The 24507-nt window shown below is 45.3% G+C and overlaps 2 protein-coding genes and 1 pseudogene across 11 annotated transcripts in view; 2 read left to right on the top strand and 1 right to left on the bottom strand.

Annotated features, from left to right (window-relative positions):
• LOC309383241 (sterol O-acyltransferase 2-like) overlaps positions 1-7428 on the top strand; it is a 126069-nt gene extending 118641 nt beyond the window's left edge. For all 4 annotated transcript variants that reach the window (XM_081935533.1, XM_081935532.1, XM_081935530.1 and 1 more), the window contains 2 exons: positions 2731-2876; positions 6676-7428. In XM_081935533.1, coding sequence (XP_081791659.1) covers positions 2731-2876; positions 6676-6726 — 197 coding nt within the window. In that variant the 3' untranslated portion in view covers positions 6727-7428. The remainder of the gene's footprint in view (positions 1-2730; positions 2877-6675) is intronic.
• The window catches only part of LOC309383246 (dehydrogenase/reductase SDR family member 1-like), a 182030-nt pseudogene that overhangs the window by 37754 nt on the left and 119769 nt on the right, over positions 1-24507 (bottom strand). The gene's annotated exons all lie outside the window — the stretch shown is intronic.
• The window catches only part of LOC309383242 (sterol O-acyltransferase 2-like), a 196056-nt gene continuing 191938 nt past the window's right edge, over positions 20390-24507 (top strand). For all 6 annotated transcript variants that reach the window (XM_081935541.1, XM_081935534.1, XM_081935536.1 and 3 more), the window contains exons 1-2: positions 20390-20474; positions 23987-24084. In XM_081935541.1, coding sequence (XP_081791667.1) covers positions 20410-20474; positions 23987-24084 — 163 coding nt within the window. In that variant the 5' untranslated portion in view covers positions 20390-20409. The remainder of the gene's footprint in view (positions 20475-23986; positions 24085-24507) is intronic.

Here is a 24507-nt window from a genome sequence, read left to right as displayed (position 1 = left end):
TAGGAAAAGATTCAAGGCATTATCCTGCCCCCCTCCCCCAATTAGTGTTTCTCAATCTTTTTTTAAAAAGAATTTTATCGGTTTTTAAACATTTATAGGGAAGGGTAGGTGGATATACAAAAAATTTTGGCAGCTACATTGTGCTGAAAGTAGAAATCTCTCCAAATCTCATAACTTTTACAGAAAGGAAAACAAAAGATAAAAGATAAGCAAAAACAGCATCTTGTTATACATTGTATCAATCATATGTTCAATCATCTCTTTTACCACTTTCTAATATATCAACAATTACAATAATATTTCAAATACATTTATTTTTGTGACCTGAGTCTTTTTGGCATTGCTCCCTACCCCCTGTCCCCTGGCGGAGCCGTGGTCCCTCCCTCCCTCATATCTTGTGTATTATCACCTTTTTCACTACCTCTTATAGTTTCGTCCTCTAGGAGGGAACTGTGTTTTTTCATGAAGGCTACTGCCTCCACAACTGAATTGATTCTAATTCTATTTCCCTCCCAGAAGACCAACATTCCTTCTGGCAATAACCATCTAAACCAAATTCCTTTATTATATAGTTTCTTTGATAAGGAGGAATACTTCCTCCTCTTTTCTCTTATTTTTTTCGGAATTTGTTTAAGAATGGCAATTTCTTTATCTTTATATTTTAGTGGTCCCCCCCTTTGGGCTCCCAAAACCTCATCCCTTGTGGTCTTCCTAAGAAATTTAACGTGGACTTCCCTTGGAACATTATGTGTTCTAGCATATTCTGAATTAATTCTATAAACCAGGTCCATATCCCACCACAACTGTTCTTTATCTCTCTTAATGTATTCTGCTAAGATTGTGCACATAATATTCTTAAGGTCTTCATCTTCTGTCTCGGGTAGGTTCTGGAATCTGAGAAAAAGGGACATTCTTTCAAGTTCCATCTTTACCATGAAATTTTCCAATTCTCTATTCCCCTTCTGAGTTGCCTTCACCTCCTCCCTAGCCCAACCACGTCCTCCTCCAGTACACCAACCCTCTGTTTATTTTCTGTTGTTTGCTGCTGTGCATCTCTGAGCGGCTCTTTAAAATCTGTCATTTCTTTTTTCAGTTCTTCCTGTCCCTTCATAATAGCCTGAAACATTTTGGTAACTGATAAGTCCTTTGTACTCTCTCCAGCTGCTTCTTGTTGTAGGAATGATAAAGTTTTTGTCTGTTGGGATGGATGCAGAAGAAGTGGGAGCCGAAGCTGCCTTCCCCCGCGGTGGTTTTCTGGGCCCCATTTGTTTAGCTCAGGGATAAGTATAAGTCCTTAATACAAAGGAAATGGCATCTATGGAATGCGCAGTTGGGTGATGCCGAGGAGGCAGACAAGCCCAGAAGTGAATGTTAAGCCTCAGTCACAGTTCCAAGCCAGAAGAAAGTCAAATAATCCAAACCGAGAAAGACCATAGAACAGGAGGGGCTCCAGGAGTCCTTCGGGAGGTAATAGTAATATAAAGCCAGAAATACCTTCAAAGGTAGTTTCAAAAGGCTAGTTTCATTTATAAGAGCGAAGAAGAAGACGGAAGTGGGCCATCTTGGCTCCCCCTTTCACAGGGAACCAGAGAGCAAAGCATTCAAAGTTTCCATAAGGCTTTTAAAAGAGCTCAGGAATCACTTTTTGCATTTGTGATGTAAATCTTTCTCATAGTTAGTACAAGTGGGTGATTCAACGTTTACTCTCACACTCCATTCCGAGATTGAGAGATAGTCCAAATGCCACTTTAACTGAGGGAAGTAAAAAAAAAAACCTCCAATCTTGCAACTTCAAATAGATTGAATCCACAACTTGCAAAAAGCTGTTGCTCATCAGTTAAATGGTGTTAAAAAAGATTAGAGCAAACTTCTCACCTCCAGCACTTCACTGCAACTTCTAATTGATTATTTCCTTCCGGAATCCATTCAGCGAAGGTGCAGGCAGCCGACAGCTACGCCATGCGCCCCCCTTTGCTCTCCGGCTCCTGGGGCGAGACTGGAGACCCCCCCGATGGCTGCCGCCGCTTCTGGGGACTCCAGCAAGCCGCCCTACGGCAGGTGGTCCCTCCAAGACCCCCTGTGCTCCCAAAAGGAGTCCACCGGAGAGACGAGCAGCAGACGGCAACAACCGTCGCCTCTGGGGACCGGAAGTGATCTCCCAGTGTTTTGAGAAAGACTAGATAGGAAAAGATTCAAGGCATTATCCTGCCCCCCTCCCCCAATAAGTGTTTCTCAATCTTACTGACTTTAAGGTGTGCGGACTTCAGCTCCCAGAATTCCCCAGGCAGCCATGTGCATTGTATTATTGCCTCAGATGATGCATTACATTTTTAGGATGGAGGCTGCTTTTTCATACTTGAGAAAGTTATTTTGGTGTTGTATTTTTTTCAAATCTTGCTGGTCATTGACTGAGTAAACAGTAGCTGTTCCCTGAGAAAACTAAGTTTCTTCATTCCAATCGGAGAGAAAATATAATCTCAAACATGAACAATTTTATAAGTTAAAAAGCAAGTGCAGAAATAAAATCAATAACTGGAAAATAAAAATAAAATTTTGCTAATTCAGAAGTCCAATTAACATGGGAATTGCTGTTATTTTATATTAGGTCATGAGGAACTTTTCTATTGTAGATAACAATTATTAGAAATCAATGAATGAGAGATCTCCTTGGCTCAGTGTGGCTGGAATATACACCATTAACCCTTTCTCTTTCTCTGTTTGTCCTCATAGTGTCCTTTAATTTTGTTTTCGATGATAAGAGAAAAGGCCCTGTCTGGAACATCATCATATGGATATGCCTCGGTTTGGGCGCAACAATATTTTTCTCGTTATACAGCCAAGAGTTTTTTGCACAGGTCCACTGTCCTCTCAAGGAAGTGAGTAGACAGTTTATGTTGTGAAGTTAGAATAAGTCTTGGGTTCCCTCTTCATACCATGTTTCATTAATGAAAATATATCTTCTTCCAAGAGGGTCAAGCCTTCTAACTAGCATATATTCCATCTGATAAAATTAAGGTAAAGAAGGTGGGGAATTCAGAAACACCAGGAACTGCAAATAAAATTGTTATGAAACTAAAGCTTATTCTAATTCTGCTGGTACTGGCTAATAGCAGCTCAGAGGATATAGTCTGTACCCATACGTGTACTTACTAATTAACTTGACAGACTGACCAACCGACCAACCAGTTGATTTGTGCCATTAAGTTGGTTCTTATTCCTAGTGATAGCATAAATAGATCTTCTTGGTGTTGTCTATACCTACTTGTTCTTTCAAGTCTCTCAATGATTCAGTCATAGCCGGTATAACTGACTTCATCCACTTTGCTGCTGGTCATCCTTTTCTTTCCTTCCCTCTTTTTTTTCAGTAAGGCATTTGATGAAGTGGACCCATGATAGCGAACCTATGGCACATGTGCCACAGGTGGCACATGGAGCCATTTGTCAGGGCACATGAGGCATTGCCCTGTCAGCTGGCCAGCATGCATGTGCACACTGGCCAGCTGATTTTGGCCTTTTGAGATCATTTTTCACCCTCCGGAGGCTTCGGTTTGCTCATAGGGCCGGTTTTAGCTCTCCAGAGCCTTCAGGAGGCTTCCGGGATCGCCCGGCGCCTGAAATGTTATTTATGCTCCCTGATTGCAAAAATGGGGCTTGAATCCCTCCTGGCCAGATCCATCTCAAGGCCAGAAGCAGAAGCTGACAACTGGGTTGTCTGGAGAAGCAGAAGTTTGAGCAGCGAGCCACCTGCGCAATGCCCGATTCACCTCTCCTTCTCCAGATGACAAAGGTGGCTACATTCGGAGTATAAGATTTTCACCCTCTTTTTTTGCGGGAAAAGGGGCATTTTATACTCTGAAAAATATGGTAGTCCTCAATGGAACTGCATCTACATGGAGGGAAGTATGTAGTGGAGTACCCCAAGGCTCTGTTTTAGGCCCAGTATTCTTCAACATCTTCATCAATGATTTGGATGACGGGATAAATGGGAAACTCATCAAATTTGCAGATGATTCCAAGCTGGTAGGAATAGCCAACACTCTAGAAGACAGGCTTAAGATACAGAAGGATCTTGACAAACTTGAACATTGGGCACTATCTAATAAAATGAAATTCAATGGTGAAAAGAGTAAGGTTCTACATTTAGAAAAGAAAAACGAAATGCACAGGTTCAGTATAGGTGGTACCTTGCTCAACAGTAGTAACTGTGAGAGGGATCTTGGAATTCTAGCGGACAACCATTTAAATATGAGCCAGCAGTGTGCAGCAGCTGCCAAAAAAGCCAACACACTTCTAGGCTGCATAAACAGAGGGATAGAATCAAGATCATATGAAGTGTTAATACCACTTTATAATGCCTTGGTAAGGCCACACTTGGAATACTGCATTCAGTTTTGGTCGCCATGATGTAAAAAAAGATGTGGAGACTCTAGAAAGAGTGCAGAGAAGAGCAACAAAGATGATTAAGTGACTGGAGGCTAAAACATATGAAGAACGGTTGCAGGAACTGGGTATGTCTAGCTTAAGAGAAAGAAGGACTAGGGGAGACATGATAGCAGTGTTCCAATATCTCAGGGGTTGCCACAAAGAAGAGGGAGTCAAGCTATTCTCCAAAGCACCTGAGGGCAGGACAAGAAGCAATGGGTGGAAACTAATCAAGGAGAGAAGCAACTTAGAACTGAGGAGAAATTTCCTGACAGTTAGAACAATTAATCAGTGGAACAGCTTGCCTCCAGAAGTTGTGAATGCCCCAACACTAGAAGTTTTAAAGAAGATGTTGGATAACCATTTGTCTGAAATGGTATAGGGCAGTGATGGCTAACCTTTTGTGCTCCCGTGTCAAAAGCAGAGGGAGCGCAAGGGGGTTGTGCGCAGTTCTGCCACACCCACAATGTTATGCACACAAGTGCATGTGCATGCATGCACGACCAGCAACACACACACACACATGGTTTGGGCAATTTTTTTCACCCTCCCCAGTCTCCAGAGGCTTTCTAGGAGCCTGGGGAGGGCAAAAACAGCCCCCCCAGACCGCCGAGAGGCCCTCCGGAAGCTTCAGGAGTTTTCCTGAAGCATCTGGAGGGCGAAAAACAGACCTATGGGGAATCTGGAAGGTCAGGAATGGTGACTTCCGGTTTGCTCGTACGGCCGGTTTTTGCCCCCTGAAGCCTCCAAAGGGCAAAAAATGGCCTCAAAAGAAGCTGGAGCTGACGGGGCAACGCCTTGCGTGCCCTAACAAATGGTTCCGAATGCCACTTGTGGCATGTGTGACATAGGTTCGCTATCATGGGTATAGGGTTTCCTGCCTGAGCAGAGGGTTGGACTAGAAGACCTCCAAGGTCCCTTCCAACCTTGTTATTCTATTCTATTCTATTTTCAACAGTCTCTATTCCTAGCCTTATTTACCTATATCCATGCTAGCTCGAAATAAATATTTGTTTGATTTTTATCCTTTTATTTCTGGTCAACTCAAAGTGCTATAGATATCTAATGCTCCTGCTTCTTATTTTCCCAACAATAAACATGTGAGGTGGGCTGGGCTGAAAGAGAGTGATTGGCCCCAAGTCACTCAGCTTACTTTCATCCCTAAGGGAGGCCTAGAACTCACAGCCTCCTGGTTTCTAAGCCAGTACCTGAACCAGCACACCAAACCGGCTCTTAAGTTAAATACGCTCTTTCTCATCACTTTTGGGGAAAACAGAGGCCTGGAATACATATTTGCATGAATGTGGAACCTACAGTAGGTATTGTTAAAAATGAGAGCACAATGGTTTCTACTTTTGTTGCTTTCAGATATAAAGAGTGTCATAAAATAGGAGAAAAAAATCCTCTCTAATCTGGCTGAAACCATTTAATTAAAGATTGCTTCATTATTCCTTATATCACTTTATTAAAATTGAGTCACCTTTTGCTCTAAAATATTAAAATGCTCCAATCAATAAAAATTAAAGAAAAATATATTTCACATTAGCTGTATTTTGGGGCATTTCAATATGTGAAAAAACACCTGACTGTTATTGATATATAAATGTTACAAAGTTTTTATTGTTTTATTTTCACTTCATTTCTCTTTATTTTATGGAGCCCTAAGCAGGAAAAAAAGGCCAAATAAAAGGTCCATTGAGAGCAGCAGATATGCCCAGCGTGTTGCCAACCATGTATATTGGCTCTGATTGGGAATCCAGCATATTTTGGGGACACCAGGTTCTGTAATTTTTTCATAGCAAGATTCTGTTTTACAGCATAGCTGGAGATGCTCACCTGCAGGGAGTTAAAGCAAATCTTTCTTCCTTCTCCTCATATCAGTAGCTGCAAAAGGTGCTCTGTGACATAGAAAATTCTGGGTCTAAGAGCCTTTGACAAGCAACATCCTTCAAGTCTGGGCTACCTTGGGTTGCCTCCACAAGTTGAGGGGTCTGAGGAGCAAAACTGACAGAGCCAGATTCTCCATCCCAGAATAGGCTAAGCCTGCAGTTCAAAGTCTCTCCAGTGCTGCCTTTAACATTGCTGAAACTCTGGGAATGTTATTGTGCTGATGGGCTCCTTATGTTGGAACATATACATGGTAGATCTAAGCACGTGATTAGCTGCAATTCTTGTATTATTTTGTCTCATGGCAGTTCTTTCCCTTCCAGCTGTTCTTTTTCTCTTTACAAAGTCATTGTTTTATTTTTTCAGAAGACCTTCTGGGGGCAAGTGACTCCACGTTCCTGGTCTTGCCACGCATAAGCAACTATTTCCAGCCTACCATAGCTTTCTACTTTGCTTCCAAAATGATGTCTCACAAGGATAGCACATTACCCTGATGCTGCGGCAACAAGGACTCCCAGCACATCATGTATCTCCTCCGTTCCCTCCATGGAAAGCTGCATTTGGAAATTCCTTACCTGATAGTGTTAAAATTTGGTTTGTAGGTTCGAAGTCTTTCATCTAGTGGAGACAGAATATCTACAAAGATCCCTGCTGTGTCAAGTTCATGGCTCTTCTTGGTGCTCAAAATCCAGGCAAAAGGCTCTAAGGAAAATTTATAAATGACAATCTTTAGTTGCCTCCAAGACTTACAAAATTATCTCCCTTTCTTAACCTACTTTAAAAAAAAACACGAGAGCTCCAACTTGAAATGTAGGTTATCCCACATCCCAGCTTTAATCCAAGCACTATTGCTTTTATATCAGCAGTCAGCTTTCCAGATACAGGTGAAATTCAGCTCCCAGCAGGTCCCTTGATGAGGAATGATGGGAGTTAGAATTCAACAATATCAGAAGTACTGCTTATATTTTCTACCTTTAGATTTTCATTCAACATTTTATCTCCAGCAGTGAAGGAAGGGAATCTGAATTACCACCAGCAGTATCCATTCAATGCTTACCGTATTGTGTGAATGATTTTTGAAACTATATTTGGAAATTAAAACAGAATATGCCAAACCAATCTAATTTCATTTTTTGACAAAATGACTAAATTAGTAGAACAGCAAAATTCTGTGAACATTGTATACCTAGACTTCCACAAGGCCACACTTCCTATTATTCTACTATGCCATTTCTATTGTGGGAAAATGGGAGGGGGGATGGTACGGAGTTAAACGCTATGTAACCAAAAAAAAATCCTTTCTAGAAAGCCAAGGTCATCCTTTGTCTTTGCATCTCTGCACCTGAGCGGAACTGGATGGTTGGAACTTCCAGCATGGCAGTGGAAGATTGGAGCATGTGTTTGTTTGTTTGTTTGTTTGTTTGTTTGTTTGTTTGTTTTATTGGATTTATATGCCGCCCTTCTCCCAAAGGACTCAGAGCGGCGTACAACATTAAAAAACACACATCCCGAAAGTTAAAAAGAAATTAAATACATATCCAAAAAAATAAACCCAATTTATAGGACAATACATATAAAAAATGAGATAAAATTAACAGGCCAGTCCGGCTTGCTGGAAAAGCCAACTTTTTAGGGCGCGTCGGAAGGACCGGAGGTCAGGGATTATGCGAAGCTCCGGGGGCAGCTCATTCCAGAGGGAAGGCACTCCCACAGAGAAGGCTCTCCCCCTGGGGGTCACCAGCTGACACTGTCTGGCTGACGGCCCCCTGAGAAGGCCAACTCTGTGGGATTGTACTGGACGGTGGGAGGCTACTGGTGGCAGTGGATGGTTTCGCAGGTACCCTGGGCCTAAGCCATGGAGCGCTTTAAAGGTCATAATTAATACCTTGAATCGCACCCGGCAACCAGTGCAGGCTGCCTAAAAGGAGTGTAACATGGGAGCACCTAGGTACCCCCATGACAACCTGCGCAGCCGCATTCTGGACCAGCTGAAGCCTCCGGGTGCTCTTCAAGGGCAGCCCCATGTAGAGAGCATTGCAGTAGTCCAGGCGAGAAAGGACGAGGGCATGAGTGACTGTGCACAGAGCATCCCGATCCAGGAAGGGGCGCAACTGACGTACCAGGCGAACCTGGTAAAAGGCCCCCCTGGTCATGGCTGTCAGGTGTTCTTCTAAACTAAGCCGCGTATCCAGGAGGACTCCCAGATTGCGAGCCTTCTCTGAGGGGTAAAATTTCTCCCCCTATCATCAAAGATGGAACAAGATGCACAAATTGGGATGACGGAAACCACAGCCACTCAGTCTTGGAGGGATTGAGCTTGAGCCTGTTCCTCCCCATCCAGATCCGCAAAGCCTCCAGGCATCGGGACATCACGTCAAGGGCATCGTTTGGGTGGTTTGGGGTAGAGATGAAAAGTTGGATATCATCAGCATATTGATGATACTGTACCCCAAAACCACGGATGATCTCGCCCAACAGTTTCATATATATGTTGAACAGGAGGGGTGAGAGAACCGACCCCTGGGGCACCCCACAAGTGACGCGCCTGGGGCTCGATCTCTGCCCTCTAGTCAACACAAACTGCGACCGATCTGACAGGTAGGAGGAGAACCATCATAAACGGTGCCCCCCACTCCCAACCCCCCGAGTTGTCGCAGTAGGATACCATGGTCGATGGCATCGAAAGCTGCCAAGAGGTCTAATAGGACCAGGACAGAGGAGCAGCCCCTGTCCCGGGCCCACCAGAGATCATCGACCAATGCGACCAATGCCGTCTCCATGCTGTACCCGGGCCTGAAACCCGACAGAAACGGATCCAGGTAAACAGCTTCATCCAGGTACTGGGGAAGCTGATGTGCTACCACACTCTCGACAACTTTTGCTACAAAGCAAAGGTTGGAGACCGGACGATAGTTGGCTAAAGAAGATAGATGATGATAGATAGATAGATAGATAGATAGATAGACGATAGATAGATAGATAGATAGATGATAGATAGATAGATAGATAGATAGATAGATAGATAGATAGACCCAAAGGGGAGGAGCTTCCGGGGGAAATGGCGGACCTTCCCAGAGCTCCGTAAACGATGGGGCGCTCTGGCGGGGATAGCAGGCATTATTGGCCCCCGTTGGTCATCCTGGGGGCCTAGAATTATGTAGTGGCAACCCTGGTTTGTTTGATGTACAGCTGGGATCCGGATGGACCCGCTAACCAGGAGAACGGGAGACGGAGGACAGCTTAGGGACAGGAACACAGAGGCCGAGCTGCGGCAGCTACGGCAGCTGCGGCAGCAAAATGAATAAAAGAACTGACAGAGCAGAAAGGAGACGTTTTGGACGTTTTGGGCGGCTGCCAGGCGGCGGAACAGCGCGACAGCTAAGGAGCGAGCCAGAAAGAGAGAACAACGTACAGGGAGACCTCATCTTACCGGCGATGGCGACGGAGCGGCTGAGACGGCGCTGGAATATCGGGCGCCATATTTCTTTCCAACTGCCAGGTGGAGAGGCCATTGGGGGCTGGAGGTCGGGAAAGAAGCTGCAGGGATCGAAGAGGGAAGCCGGGGGGGTCGCCGGAGGCTCGGGGCGACCCCTGAAGAGCAATAGGTCGAGCAGCCGGCCTTGGCACCTCGTCTACCCCCCCCCCCCCCGCTGAGGTGCGATTCCTTCATACTCCAAGAACTGCTTTCGGGCCTCTGGGCCTAAAGAACTGCCTAAAGAACTGCCCTAGGCCTCTGGGCCTAAAGAACTGCCTAAAGAACTGCCCTGGGCCTCACTGGTGGAACGTAGATTATTGTGGACTGTGAGGTCTGTCCCCTCCCATCTTATTATTTGCCTTTTAAATATCTCTCTACTTCATTCTTTGTTAATCTTACATCCTAGACCTGCTACAAAGAGAGACCCTGCCATAGCCATAATCATAGATTGGTCATCATCCCAACTTATTCAAGGTCTGACATCCTTCGACTGCGAGGTTCCCCCCTCTCGCAGGCGTGCCCCCCTGCCCTGACGAAGGCCCACCTCAATGAGGGGTTTATTAACCCAGAGAGGTGGAGGAAGCGGGGGATTAGGGGTTTTTTAGTAAAATGTTTTGTAAAGCTTTTAAGGGGTTCCAGGGAGCGGGGAGGGTTGGTTTGGCCCTGGGGTATGGATACAACCAGGCCAACATGTAGGGTCAAGACGGAAGGGAGGGTCAAGACGGAAGGTAGCGAAGCGGAGCGGGTGGGAGGAAATAACATCCCTATAAGGGGAATTCCAATCACGACGGTCGTAGGGAGGGGCAGGCGCGAGGACACCAGAAGAACGTATAGTCGGTTGGCAGACCGGGGCCACTGGATACGCCCGGTCGCTTGCACCAACCCCCGCAGACTAGGTGGACAGGATCAGCAGAGCCTGGGCCTTAGGCTGATGTTATGTAACGCGAGGTCCGTGGTTAACAAGGCCCCCCTCATCAGTGACTTGATCACAGAGGGGGAGCCGGACCTCGCAGGAATAGCGGAAACCTGGTTGGGCCCGGAGGGGGGGTTGCCCCTCAGGGAAATGTGCCCTCCAGGTTACCGTGTATTCCACCAGCCACGGGCCCAAGGTAGGGGTGGGGGGGTAGCAATTATCATCCGGGACGATCTGGCACCGAGAGAATTCACTGTGTCGCAGACATCTGGTTGTGAGTCTCTGGGCGTAAAGTGGGGTCCAGGGAGTCAGTTGGGCCTGTTGATAGTATACCTGGCTCCCCGCCATACATCAACGGCCCTGCCCGAGCTCCTCGAGCGGATCGCGGAGATGGCGGTTGAGACCCCCAAACTACTAGTGATGGGGGATTTCAACCTGCCGTCAACGGGAAAGGCATCCGAGGTAGCCCGGGAATTCATGGCTTCCATGACAGCCATGGGTCTGACTCAAGTAATTCAGGACCCCACTCACGAGCGAGGCCACATTCTGGATCTTGTGTTTGTCTCCGACCAGTGGACGAGTGATCTGGGAAGAGGGCATTTAGTCATCACGCCCCTGTCATGGTCAGATCACTCACTTCTCCAGCTTGACTTCCCTGGCGCTACTCCCCACCGCGGGGAGGCGGAACCAGATTATCCCAGATGGTTCCGCCCCAAGCGCCTGATGGAACCGGATAGGTTCCAGGCTGAGCTTGGGCCATTTCCTGCTGACCTGTCCCGCTCCCGGGCTGAGGACCTGGTAGCCGCATGGAATAGTGCGGCTGCCGGTGCCTTGGACCGGGTGGCGCCTTTGCGGCCTCTCCGACGGCCACGATCGACCCGGGCCCCCTGGTTTAACGGGGAGCTAAGGGCGATGAAACGCCTTAGGAGACACCTGGAGAGTAAGTGGAGATCCTCCCGCTCCGAAGCTGACCGAACACAGGTAAGAGCCTACATAATGACCTACCTTGTGGCAATAAGAGTGGCCAAACGTCAGTATTGTGCCACTCTTATAGCGTCCGCAGAGAACCGCCCTGCTGCCCTGTTTCGGGTGACCCGCTCCCTTCTGTCACAGGAGCAGCGGGACCCCCCATTGCAGGGCAGGGCAGAGGAATTTGGAGAGTTCCTGCAGGATAAAATCGATCATATCCGGAGAGGTTGGACCCACTCCAGTGCTCCAGTGGGGACGTCCGAGACTAGTCTTGAGAGACCATGCTGGGAGGAGTTTGACCCTGTTGTCATCAAAGATTTGGACAGGTTGCGCGGGCGACTGCGGGCCACCACATGTTTACTGGACCCGTGTCCCTCCTGGTTGGTGCTGGCCTCCTGGGAGGGCTCACGAGGCTGGCTACTGGGGCTGGTGAACGCTTCGTTGGGGGAGGGCCGGATGCCGGCCGCCCTGAAAGAGGCGGTGGTCAGGCCCCTGCTCAAGAAGCCTTCTCTGGACCCAAAGGAACTAGCAAATTATCGTCCTGTCTCCAACCTTCCTTTTTTAGCAAAGGTTGTTGAGAGTGTGGTGGCTCAGCAGTTTCCGCGTCACCTGGAGGAAGATGATTATCTAGACCCGCGCCAGTCCGGCTTCCGACTCGGTCACAGCACGGAGACGGCCTTGGTCGCGTTGGTGGATGATCTCTGGAGGGCAAAGGATGAGGGTTGTTCCTCCATCCTTGTTCTATTAGATCTCTCGGCGGCCTTCGATACCATCGACCATGGTATCCTATTGCGCCGGCTGGAGGGGTTGGGGATTGGAGGCACCGTGCTACGATGGTTCCACTCCTACCTCTCTGGCCGGACGCAATGTGTGTTGACGGGGGAGCAGAGGTCGACCGCAAGGCCCCTCATTTGTGGGGTCCCACAGGGGTCGATTCTCTCGCCTCTCTTGTTCAACATATATATGAAGCCGCTGGGCGAGATCATCCGTGGTTTTGGGGTGAGTTACCATCTGTACGCTGATGATACTCAGTTGTACATTTCCACCCCAAACCACCCCAACGAGGCTGTCGAAGTGATGACCCGATGTCTGGAAGCCGTACGGGTCTGGATGGATGACAGCAGGCTCAGGCTCAACCCCTCCAAGACAGAGTGGCTGTGGTTCCCGGCTTCCCGATTCAATCAGCATATTCCATCGCTGACCATCGGGGATGAGCAATTAGCCCCGGTGGAAGGGGCGCGCAACTTGGGCGTCCTCCTTGACGATCGGCTGACCTTAGAAGATCACGTGGCGACCGTGGCAAGGGGGGCGTTCCTCCAGGTTCGCCTCGTGCGCCAGTTGCGGCCCCTTTTGGACCGGGAGGCCTTGCGCACAGTCACTCACGTGCTGGTGACGTCCCGCCTGGACTACTGTAACGCTCTCTACATGGGGCTCCCCTTGAGGTGCGCCCGGAGACTGCAGTTGGTCCAGAATGCAGCCGCGCGGGTTATTATGGGGAGATCGAGATTCTCCCATATAACACCTATCCTGCGCGAGCTGCACTGGCTTCCTGTGGCCTACCGGGTGCGCTTCAAGGTACTGGTTACCATCTTCAAAGCGCTCCATGGCACAGGGCCTAGTTACCTGCGGGATCGCGTCCTGCCCCATACATCCCTGCGACCCACTCGCTCACACAGGGAGGGGCTACTCCGGGTGCCATCCTCTAGAGAGTGCCTGGGGACGGTGCCCAGGAGTAGGGCCTTCTCTGTGGTGGGCCCTACCCTTTGGAATGACCTCCCCCCAGACATCCGGACAACAACCGATCTTCGCTCCTTCCGTATGAAGCTGAAGACCTACCTGTTTTGTCAAGCCGGCCTGGCATAACGTTACTATCTTGCCACCCCAGGTCATTTTACAATGGGAAATTTTGTTTTTAATATTTTTGGGGTTTTAAACTTTGTAAGTATGCTTATTTATGGACTTATTTTTACCTCCTCTGCACGATTTTATGGTGCTATCTTGATTATTGCTCTGTACGTCGCCCCGAGTCCCTGTGGGGAGAGGGGGCGACTAATAAGTTCAATAAAATAAATAAATAATAAATAAGTTGGGTCCAGGGAAGGCTTCTTAAGGAGGGGCCTCACCACCGCCTCCTTCAAGGTGGTGGAAAAGAACCCCTCTCTCAATGAAGCGTTGGTAATCGCCTGGAGCCAGCCTCGTGTCACCTCCCGGGAAGCCGAAACTAACCAAGAGGGACACGGGTCCAGCACACAAGTGGCAGCACTGAGTCTCCCCATAATCCTGTCCATGCCTTCGGGGGTCACAGGGTCAAACTCATCCCAGATTGTCTCCTCAAGATTCATCCCCGTCGGCTCGCCCGAATCTACCCAGTCAGAGTCCAAGCCTGTCTGGATGTGAGTGATTTTATCCTGCAGATACTGAACAAATTCTTCAGCCCTACTCTGCAAGGGGTCTTCCCCAGTTCCTTGGTTAAGTAAGGAGCGGGTCACCCTAAACAGGGCGGCTGGGTGGTTTTCTGCAGATGCGATAAGAGCGGAAAAATGTTGCCGTTTTGCCGCTTCTATCGCCACTAAGTAGAATTTAATATGAATTCTCACTAGTGTTTGATCAGATTCGGACCGGCTGGCCCTCCAGCCAGTCTCTAGGCATCTTTTCTGGCGTTTCATCTCCCGGAGCTCCTCAGTAAACCAGGGAGCCACCCGGGATCGACACTGGGTCAGAGGCCGCAAAGGCACAACGCGATCCAAGGCCCCAGCGGCCGCCCTATCCGAGGCTTCCACTAGGGCTTCGGTCGAGTTGTGAGCAAGGGATTCAGGAAAAGTCCCAAGCTCCATCGGGAACCTTTCGGGGTCCATCAGGTGCCTGGGGCGGAACCATCTAGTCGGTTCCGCCTCCCTGCGGCGAGGGGTAGCAGTATGGAAGTCAAGCCTGATGAGGAAATGATCAGACCATGACAAGGGTTGAATAGAAATATCCCCTAAATCTAGATCGTTCATCCACTGCCCAGAGACAAAAATCAGGTCGAGCGTGTGCCCCCCATTATGGGTGGGGTCTTGAATTAACTGAGTTAGGTCCATAGCTGTCATGGAAGCCATGAACTCCCGAGCTGACTCGGATGTCTCGCCAATGGAAGGCAGATTGAAATCCCCCAGGACCATAAGCCTGGGGAAATCAACCGCCAATCCAGCTAACACATCCAGCAGCTCCGGCAGGGCTGATGAAACATAGCAGGGAGACAGGTACGTAACAAAAAGGGCCACCTGAGCTCCAAGGCCCCACTTCACAAAGAGGGACTCACACCCGCCTATCTGAGGCACAGTGACCTCCTGAGGTCTGAGACTTTCCCTAATAACCACCGCTAACCCCCCCCGCCCCTGCCCTGGGCTCTTGGCTGGTGAAACACCCGGAAGCCTGGTGGGCATAGTTCGCTAAGAGGCACACACACCTCATGGCCCAACCAGGTCTCCATAATGCATGCCAGGTCCGCTCTACCCTCTTCCATGAGGTCGTAAATGAGGGGAGCCTTATGTACCACGGACCTGGTGTTAAGCGACACCAGCCAGAGACCAGGGTCCTGTAATCTTGCGAGAAGGGTGATGAGGGTCGGAACGCGCGATTGCTCTTAAACAGAAAATCTGCGTCCTCCGAACATCATTTGGCCCTCGCCCCCTCACCATATCTGCCTCTCCCACAAACAGTAGAGATGGTGAACCCCCCAATGGAATGGCTTAATGTCTCCCCCGGAATCCCAACCCTTCCTAGCCCTCCCAACCCGCGCCCATTAGTTAGCTCTGGCCTGTGCCCTGGTAGACTCCCCCCCAAGGCTGTCTGAGCCATCCGAATCAACCCCCTCCCCCCCTTAAAAAGCTTTCAGATTTGGGTTTTCCCAGATGTACCAACATGGCTCTCTTAATAAATTGGAACTTTGAGCAATACTTTGCCTTGCCTACTTAATTTTGGATGCTATTTGGAATCCTGACAGAGTAGTCCTTAATGGCACTACCTCTACATGGAGGGAAGTAAGCAGTGGGGTACCATAAGGTTCCATCTTAAGCCCAGAATTTTTCAATATCTTTATAAATGGCTTTGGAAAAAGTGGGAAAAAAAGTAACTGGGATGGTTAGGGGCCTGGAACCAAAAACATAAGAATGGTTGCAGGAATCGGGAATTGCCAGTTTAGAGAAAAGAGGGGGGAGGGGGAGCCGGACCTCGCAGGAATAACGGAGACCTGGTTGGGCCACGAGGGAGGTCTGCCTCCCTCATGGAAATGTGCCCACCAGGCTACCGTGTATTCCACCAGCCACGGGCCCAGGGCAAGGGCGGTGGGGTAGCGGTAATTATACGGGAGAATCTTGAACCGAGAGAATTCACTGTGCCGCAGACATCTGGGTGTGAGTCTCTGGGTGTGAGATGGGGCCCGGGTGTGAGTCTCCTGCTTGAGGTTGGACTGGAAGACCTCCAAGGTTCTTTTCAGCTCTATTCTGATTGATTGAAATAAGGGATACCTCATCCAAAATACAATAGACTGCAGTATGAGACAAGGGTAAAGCCATGCCACGTTTCTCATCCAAGGAGAAACAAGTTGCTCCTGGAATACAGTATTTTAAAATAACAAATATTTAGTCACAAACTTTATGGTGCTTCAATTATTTCTCTCAATATAACAAAGTGACATCTTTTATTTCACTGCAGAGGCTGAAGCATTGTCTGAAGAGTATTCAGCCATGTGAATTTTATTCAAAATGATGCTTAATAGGCAATCAAGAGAACATACTTATTGATAGCACAGCATTTGTTTAGCTGTTTCTACATTTATGCTTTTAACATTGGAGGAGGAGGCAGGCACTTTGAATAAATACATTCATAGTGCAACTTGTGAAAACATTCACAATACAATACAATACAATAGTAGAATTGGAAGGGACCTTGGAGGTCTTCGAGTCCAACCCCCTGCCTAGGCAGGAAACCCTACAGCGTTTCAGACAAATGGCTATCCAAATATCTTCTTAAAGACTTCCAGTGTTGGGGCATTCACAACTTCTGGAGGCAAGCTGTTCCACTGATTAATTGTTCTAACTGTCAGGAAATTTCTCCTCAGTTCTAAGTTGCTTCTCTCCTTGATTAGTTTCCACCCATTGCTTCTTGTTCTACCCTCAGGTGCCTTGGAGAATAGTTTGACTCCATCTTCTTTGTGGCAACCCCTAAGATATTGGAACACAGCTATCATGTCTCCCCTAGTCCTTCTTTCTCTTAAGCTAAAGATACCCAGTTCCTGCAACCGTTCTTCATATGTTTTAGTCTCCAGTCCCCTTTTAAGACAGATACTCTTCTATGTCAGTGTTATAGATCTCTCTGATTTTCTGTCACCTTGCTACCTGGTTCACAAATTATATTAAGTCAGTTTTGGCTTAAGCAAGGCTTAATGAATCAAATGGAATTGATAGCATTTATAAAATCCACTGAAAGTCAGTTTGTAGCAGTGATTAAGCCATTGGCTAGAACTGGAGAGACCATGAATTCCATTTCCACTTTAGGATTGAAGCCAGTTAGGTGACCTGGGCAAGTCACTCTCTCAGCCCTAGGAAGGATTTAATGGCAAACCATTTCTGAAACATCTTGCCAACAAAATTGCAGTGACTTCTCCGGGCAGTCTTCAGGAATTGGACACGATTGAAAAAATAAAAATTCGCCAGGGCATAAACTATGGTTCACAAATTATTCCGACTGCAATCACGTAAAATGAAACCACACTGTAGCCATATTCATGTTTCTCAGAAACAACTCTAACCAGAATGGTGAAAAACCATGAGAGAACAGTGGTGGGAGGGAACCCGAGTGAAGCATAAAATAGCAAAAAAAGTCTAAAAATTAGTATCTCATTCACTTTCTAGTCCATCTCAAATGATTATTGTGAATCAAGAGAAGGAAAATCAGCTACACTGTCTGTCAATATGCAGTTGCAGCTGCATAGAAGAAACATGGTGGCCTCCAATCATGAATCACCGGATGGCTGTCATCATCACTGGCCATTTCTCATTCTGGCTGAAAATAACAATATCTGGACACCTAATATTGAGAATAATTGGAATAAAATGCCTATAACATGAGCGTTAGTAGCCAGGGATGATGAAGTTCCCTCTTCCCAGGTCACCATTATCTGTAGCATTAAAATCAACACAAAAGAACAAAGTTAACTTTTGACATAATGAACACAAACCTGTAGCCTCTATAAACAAAGAGCAAAAGAACAACTGAGCACTGCCGTTCTCACTCCTGCAATTGGTGGAGGAGATGTGGGATGGTGACACTCCTGGACAGCCTTGTCTGAACTGGGAAGCTAAGCTGGATCAGACCAGGTTAGTATGTGGAGACATCGGGAGAATGGTAAATCTGTAGAGTAGTCTGGGAAGTTGAAAAATCCTTCAGGAACAAATCCGTGGCAATCTACTTCTATATTAAAGCCAAGGAAATGACGTGCACAAGACCCCATAGGAAATGGTATGTGGTTGGATCCTGAGCTGTGAATGTTTCTTTGGGAGAAGAGATGATTCTGCCTGCTTTAAAAGAAGTAGTGGTCCTCTTTCCTTAAGAAACAGTTACTCGATTCTACAGCCTTTTCGAATTCGTCTCTGACTTCAAACCTTTTGTTCTGGGAGGAGAATGTTGAGTTGTACCTAGGCCCACAGCTTCAAAAATCCCCAGACCTTACCTAGATCTTTTCAGTCGGATTTCAGGCCAGGTTACAATACTGAGACTCGAGTGTGATTGCATTTCTTGAGGATCCTCTGGCAGATGGTCCTCCGGGATCTCTTGTTGGCTTTGCATAGCATTCATTATGGTATCCCTTTGGATTAATTCTAGGAGTGGAAGGTGCTATTTTGTGGTGCTTCTTCTCCTTCCTCCAGGGTCCATTTCAGTCAATTTTGCCAAGCCCTCTCATTGATGAGTTCCCCATCTTGATTCTCTTCTCATTCCTATTTAGCATCTATGTGAAACCACTGAGTGAGGTCCTCTATCAGTACAGTTTTAAGTACACTCTACACATTGATGATACTTAGTTATAAACCTATGCCCCAGGCCACATGAATGATAGCTGGAGGCTGTGGAAATCTGGGTGGAAAAGAGCAAGCTGTAGCTATATGTCTAGGTGGTTGTAGGTTTTAAGACTTCCTGCCTCCAGATATTTTTCATCATTAACTCTTTTTTTTAATCGAAAGATTTTTTTAACTTTTTAATACAAATTTACACATATTAAAGTGTTGACCCGATCTTTCCTTTCACATCCTCTCATAACTTGGTTTTCACTTTCAGCCAAATTATTTTCTTCCATTATTTTCCGTTCTTATATTTCTTTTTTCTTAATACATAAACAGTATTTTCAGTTGCCACTTCAAAAATTACACCAAATTATCAATTCATATTTCTCTATTAGTCTATTTTACTATAAACAATATATATTCTCTAATTAAATGTTAACATAAAGCATTTCTTTCAGGTTTTTTCTACAATTAACAATATACTATAATGTCTTTATTTCTTAATTAGTTACATAAAAAGTTGCTTCTCTCCTTGATTAGTTTCCACCCATTGCTTCTTGTTCTACCCTCATGTGCCTTGGAGAAAAGTTTGAGTCCCTCTTCTTTGTGGCAACCTCTGAGATATTGGAACACTGCTATCATGTCTCCCCTAGTCCTTCTTTCTCTTAAGCTAAACATATCCAGTTCCTGCAACCGTTCTTCATATGTTTTAGTCTCCAGGCCCCTTTTAAGACAGATACTCTTCTATGTCAGTGTTATAGATCTCTCTGATTTTCTGTCACCTTGCTACCTGGTTCACAAATTATATTAAGTCAGTTTTGGCTTAAGCAAGGCTTAATGAATCAAATGGAATTGATAGCATTTATAAAATCCACTGAAAGTCAGTTTGTAGCAGTGATTAAGCCATTGGCTAGAACTGGAGAGACCATGAATTCTAGTTCCACTTTAGGATTGAAGCCAGTTAGGTGACCTGGGACCAGTCACTCTCTCAGCCCTAGGAAGGATTTAATGGCAAACCATTTCTGAAACATCTTGCCAACAAAATTGCAGTGACTTCTCCGGGCAGTCTCCAGGAATTGGACACGATTGAAAAAATAAAAATTCGCCAGGGCATAAACTATGATTCACAAATTATTCCGACTGCAATCACGAAAAATGAAACCACACTGTAGCCATATTCATGTTTCTCAGAAACAACTCTAACCAGAATGGTGAAAAACCATGAGAGAACAGTGGTGGGAGGGAACCCGAGTGAAGCATAAAATAGCAGAAAAGTCTAAAAATTAGTATCTCATTCACTTTCTAGTCCATCTCAAATGATTATTGTGAATCAAGAGAAGGAAAATCAGCTACACTGTCTGTCAATATGCAGTTGCAGCTGCATAGAAGAAACATGGTGGCCTCCAATCATGAATCACCGGATGGCTGTCATCACCACTGGCCATTTCTCATTCTGGCTGGAAATAACAATATCTGGACACCTAATATTGAGAATAATTGGAAAAAAATGCCTATAACATGAGCGTTAGTAGCCAGGGATGATGAAGTTCCCTCTTCCCAGGTCACCATTATCTGTAGCATGAAAATCAACACAAAAGAACAAAGTTAACTTTTGACATAATGAACACAAACCTGTAGCCTCTATAAACAAAGAGCAAAAGAACAACTGAGCACTGCCGTTCTCACTCCTGCAATTGGTGGAGGAGATGGGAGATGGTGACAGTCCTGGACAGCCTTGTCTGAACTGGGAAGCTAAGCTGGATCAGACCAGGTTAGTATGTGGAGACATCGGGAGAATGGTAAATCTGTAGAGAAATCTGTAAATCTGTCTGGGAAGTTGAAAAATCCTTCAGGAACAAATCTGTGGCAATCTACTTCTATATTAAAGCCAAGGAAATGACGTGCACAAGACCCCATGGGAAATGATATGTGGTTGGATCCTGAGCTGTGAATGCTTCTTTGGGAGAAGAGATGATTCTGCTTGCTTTAAAAGAAGTAGTGGTCCTCTTTCCTTAAGAAACAGTTACTCGATTCTACAGACTTTTCGAATTCCTCTCTGACCTCAAACCTTTTGTTCTGGGAGGAGAATGTTGAGTTGTACCTAGGCCCACAGCTTCAAAAATCCCCAGACCTTACCTAGATCTTTTCAGTCGGATTTCAGGCCAGGTTACAATACTGAGACTCGAGTGTGATTGCATTTCTTGAGGATCCTCTGGCAGATGGTCCTCCGGGATCTCTTGGTGGCTTTGCATAGCATTCATTATGGTATCCCTTTGGATTAATTCTAGGAGTGGAAGGTGCTATTTTATGATGCTTCTTCTCCATCCTCCATGGTCCATTTCAGTCCATTTTGCCAAGCCCTCTCATTGACGAGTTCCCCATCTTGATTCTCTTCTCATTCCTATTTAGCATCTATGTGAAACCACTGAGTGAGGTCCTCTACCAGTACAGTTTTAAGTACAATCTACACATTGATGATACTTAGTTATAAACCTATGCCCCAGGCCACATGAATGATAGCTGGAGGCTGTGGAAGTCTGGATGGAAAAGAGCAAGCTGTAGCTATATGTCTAGGTGGTTGTAGGTTTTAAGACTTCCTGCCTCCAGATATTTTTCATCATTAACTCTTTTTTTTAATCGAAAGATTTTTTTAACTTTTTAATACAAATTTACACATATTAAAGTGTTGACCCAATCTTTCCTTTCACATCCTCTCATAACTTGGTTTTCACTTTCAGCCAAATTATTTTCTTCCATTATTTTCCGTTCTTATATTTCTTTTTTCTTAATACATAAACAGTATTTTCAATTGCCCCTTCAAAAATTACACCAAATTATCATTTCATATTTCTCTATTAGTCTATTTTACTATAAACAATATATATCCTCTAATTAAATCTTAACATAGAGCATTTCTTTCAGGTTTTTTTCTACAATTAACAATATACTATAATGTCTTTATTTCTTAATTAGTTACATAACAATACCAATCATACTACTATTCCCTTTAATCTAATAATACAACTCTTTTTTCTTTTCTTCCTCTTTTATCCATTTTCTCTTGGGCTCTCACGAATTCCTCTTTTAATCATTTTTTTTCTTCTCCCCCTTTCTCCTAACTTCTTTTTTTCTCTCCTGTTTTTATGGTTATAGTATCTTTTCTTCAGAGTATTCATTTTTATTATTCTGGTATCTTTCCTTGGGGTTTTCCCTGTTCTCCTCCCTTCCTAACTATCATGGTTTCTTTTGGGGGAATCTCCCCCTTTGTCTGCTTTTTCTTGTAACTGTAAATCTCAGTGAAATCATCTGCATTTTATTTTTGAATTTTCTTTCTTCCACCTTATCTTCTTGCTCCTCATTTGTGCCCTCTTTTACCCCCTCTTCTCCTATTTCTTGCTCTGTATTTTCTCCTTGATTTTCTATCTTTTTTTTAATCAGTTAATCTTTCACATGCCCTTTTTAGCATCCCAAATAATTCCTCCTACAGCCAAATCTCCATTTTACAAGTTTAACTATTTTTATAGATGTTTAAATTTTGGGTTATGCCACATTTAATTACAAGTTTAGGGCCTTCCAAATTCAATTGTTCAATTATAGCATTAACCCAGTCCAGTCCAAGTTGAAGGCTTTTTCTCTTCCACAGCTATAAACAGTTGCAGCCAAATAATGTTACAATAACAGATACTGCTTAACAATTCTCACAGTTTTAAAATATATTTTCCTGTAGCCAAGGTCTCACTTCACAGCTGCAGTCTCACTTTTATTTTTTATTTTCTTTCACTAGCCGGTGTAGTATTTTCTGCTCGCCAGTAGATGGCACTCTCCAAAATGCAATACAATCCAACTGCTGACTGTCAATAGCTGTCAAAAACGCTTTTAATCCACAAAAAATAAAATAAAATAAGGAGGAAAAGGACTTCCCCCTGGGCTCTTCCATTTGGTCATTAATTTTTTCTTCACTTCCAAACTGCAGAAGGCAAAATCCTCTGAGGCTTAGGTTCTTTAACCTCCTCTGCCTCTTTTTTCAATAAAATTGACCGGAAGCCAGTTAGCAGCTAATTTCACTTCGGGAGCCTTTTTAAGATTAAGATCAGTTTTTTTTTCTTTTTCCTGTGAGTTGATCAATCACTCACCCAGTTTCAACACTCCGTTCCAACACCGCTCCAGCACAATAACTTAGTCCAGATGCCCCAGCTTTGGAGCGGTCATTCAATTATGGCCACACACACGCACACACACACACACACTGCTGGTTTGAAAGGCTATTCTCCAACCTCCTGAGGAATTGCTGGTTCCTCTAGGTTGTCCGAGACGTCCCTTCTTCTTCCCCGTCCCTCCAGGACAGGTTCTAGTCTGAAGACCTCCTGACAGCGGTTTGTCTGGCTGGATTTCCGCGAGGCTCAGCAGAGCCCACCTTTTTCCAGCCGGTCTCACCGCAACACTTCTGGCTTCTCTTTCACCATTTTTAAGTTTTAAGGGTCTTGGCTTTATACTGTAATGGTGTTTAATGATTTCCTGTTTTTATGTGTAGTATAATGAGCTACCCAGAGTCACAACAATTGAGCTGGGCAGCTATCTACATTAGATACAGGATGGATGGATGGACGAACGGACGGACAGACAGACAGACAGACAGACAGACAGACAGACAGACAGACAGACAAACTGACTTCACCTAGAGCAAGTGAGCCATTTTAGGACAGGACTTGAACATAGAAGGGATATGGAATTATTTTTAACACAACTTCATAAAGATATAACCAGAATTTGCTATATTTAATAATTCTCACAGTTTCAAAGTATCTTTTCCTGTAGCCAGGGTCACACTTCACAGCTGCAGTCTCACTTTTATTTTTTATTTTCTTTCACTAGCCGGTGTAGTATTTTCTGCTCGCCTGTAGATGGCACTCTCCAAACTGCAATACAGTTCAACAGGTGACTGTCAATAGCTGTCAAAAGTGCTTTTAATCCACAAAAAATAAAATAAAATCAGGAGAAAAAGGACTTCCCCTGGGTATCTTAGCCCAGCCATGCACAGCATTTGCTGACTGAGGTAGCTACCTTATTTTGCCTGATATTTCAACTGTTGGGGTTCTACATCTGTCCCAATATTATTAATAGAGAACTTTCTGGCCTTGTGACTAAACAGCTACTTGATACTAGTTACCTCATTGGTGCATTAATTGCAAAGTTCTAACAATAGAGGCTTTATTTCCCCCCACCCTCTAGTTACCTGTCTGCTGGACTGGAGTGTGAAATTAACCTAAGAAACTCTACTTTCAGAACCATCATGGACTCAAGGGAAATGAGCAATGGACCCGTGAGGCAAAGAAGCTCTCAGGAGCAGACCAGGGGAGAAGAGGAAACACAGTTACTCAATGGTAAGGGGGCATTTAAGGAGGATGGATGATATATTTTGTTGCACAAATTGGGGGATATCCCTGCTGTGGATAAATTATCTGGGGATTTTCAATTAGGTCTTGGAATTAAGTATTACTATGCAGAAATTAGCATTTTGGGAGCCGCAAAACCCTAATATTACTTTACTAGAGAGTTATGTAGTGTCACCCAAATGCTTTGGAGTCCAGACCCAAGAATTTCCTGCCATTCTAAACGCCTGCTAAAAGACTGTAGAACTTGTAGTTAAAGGAATAGTGCATGCTGTATGTTACCTATCTGTATTATCTTCTTAATACAGATATTCATAAAGTAAATGTAGGGAGGGATTCTGGAACAGGAAATGATCAAATGTACATTAAAGGAAGAGGAAAGTAGAGGGAAGTTGTATCAATGTGGTTCTACAG

The sequence above is a fragment of the Natrix helvetica genome, assembly GCF_964273705.1.
Source record: "Natrix helvetica genome assembly, chromosome: 1".
Classification (NCBI taxonomy): domain Eukaryota; kingdom Metazoa; phylum Chordata; class Lepidosauria; order Squamata; family Natricidae; genus Natrix; species Natrix helvetica.
Note: the sequence above shows the minus strand (reverse complement) of the source record. Positions and strands in the feature narration are given on the sequence as shown.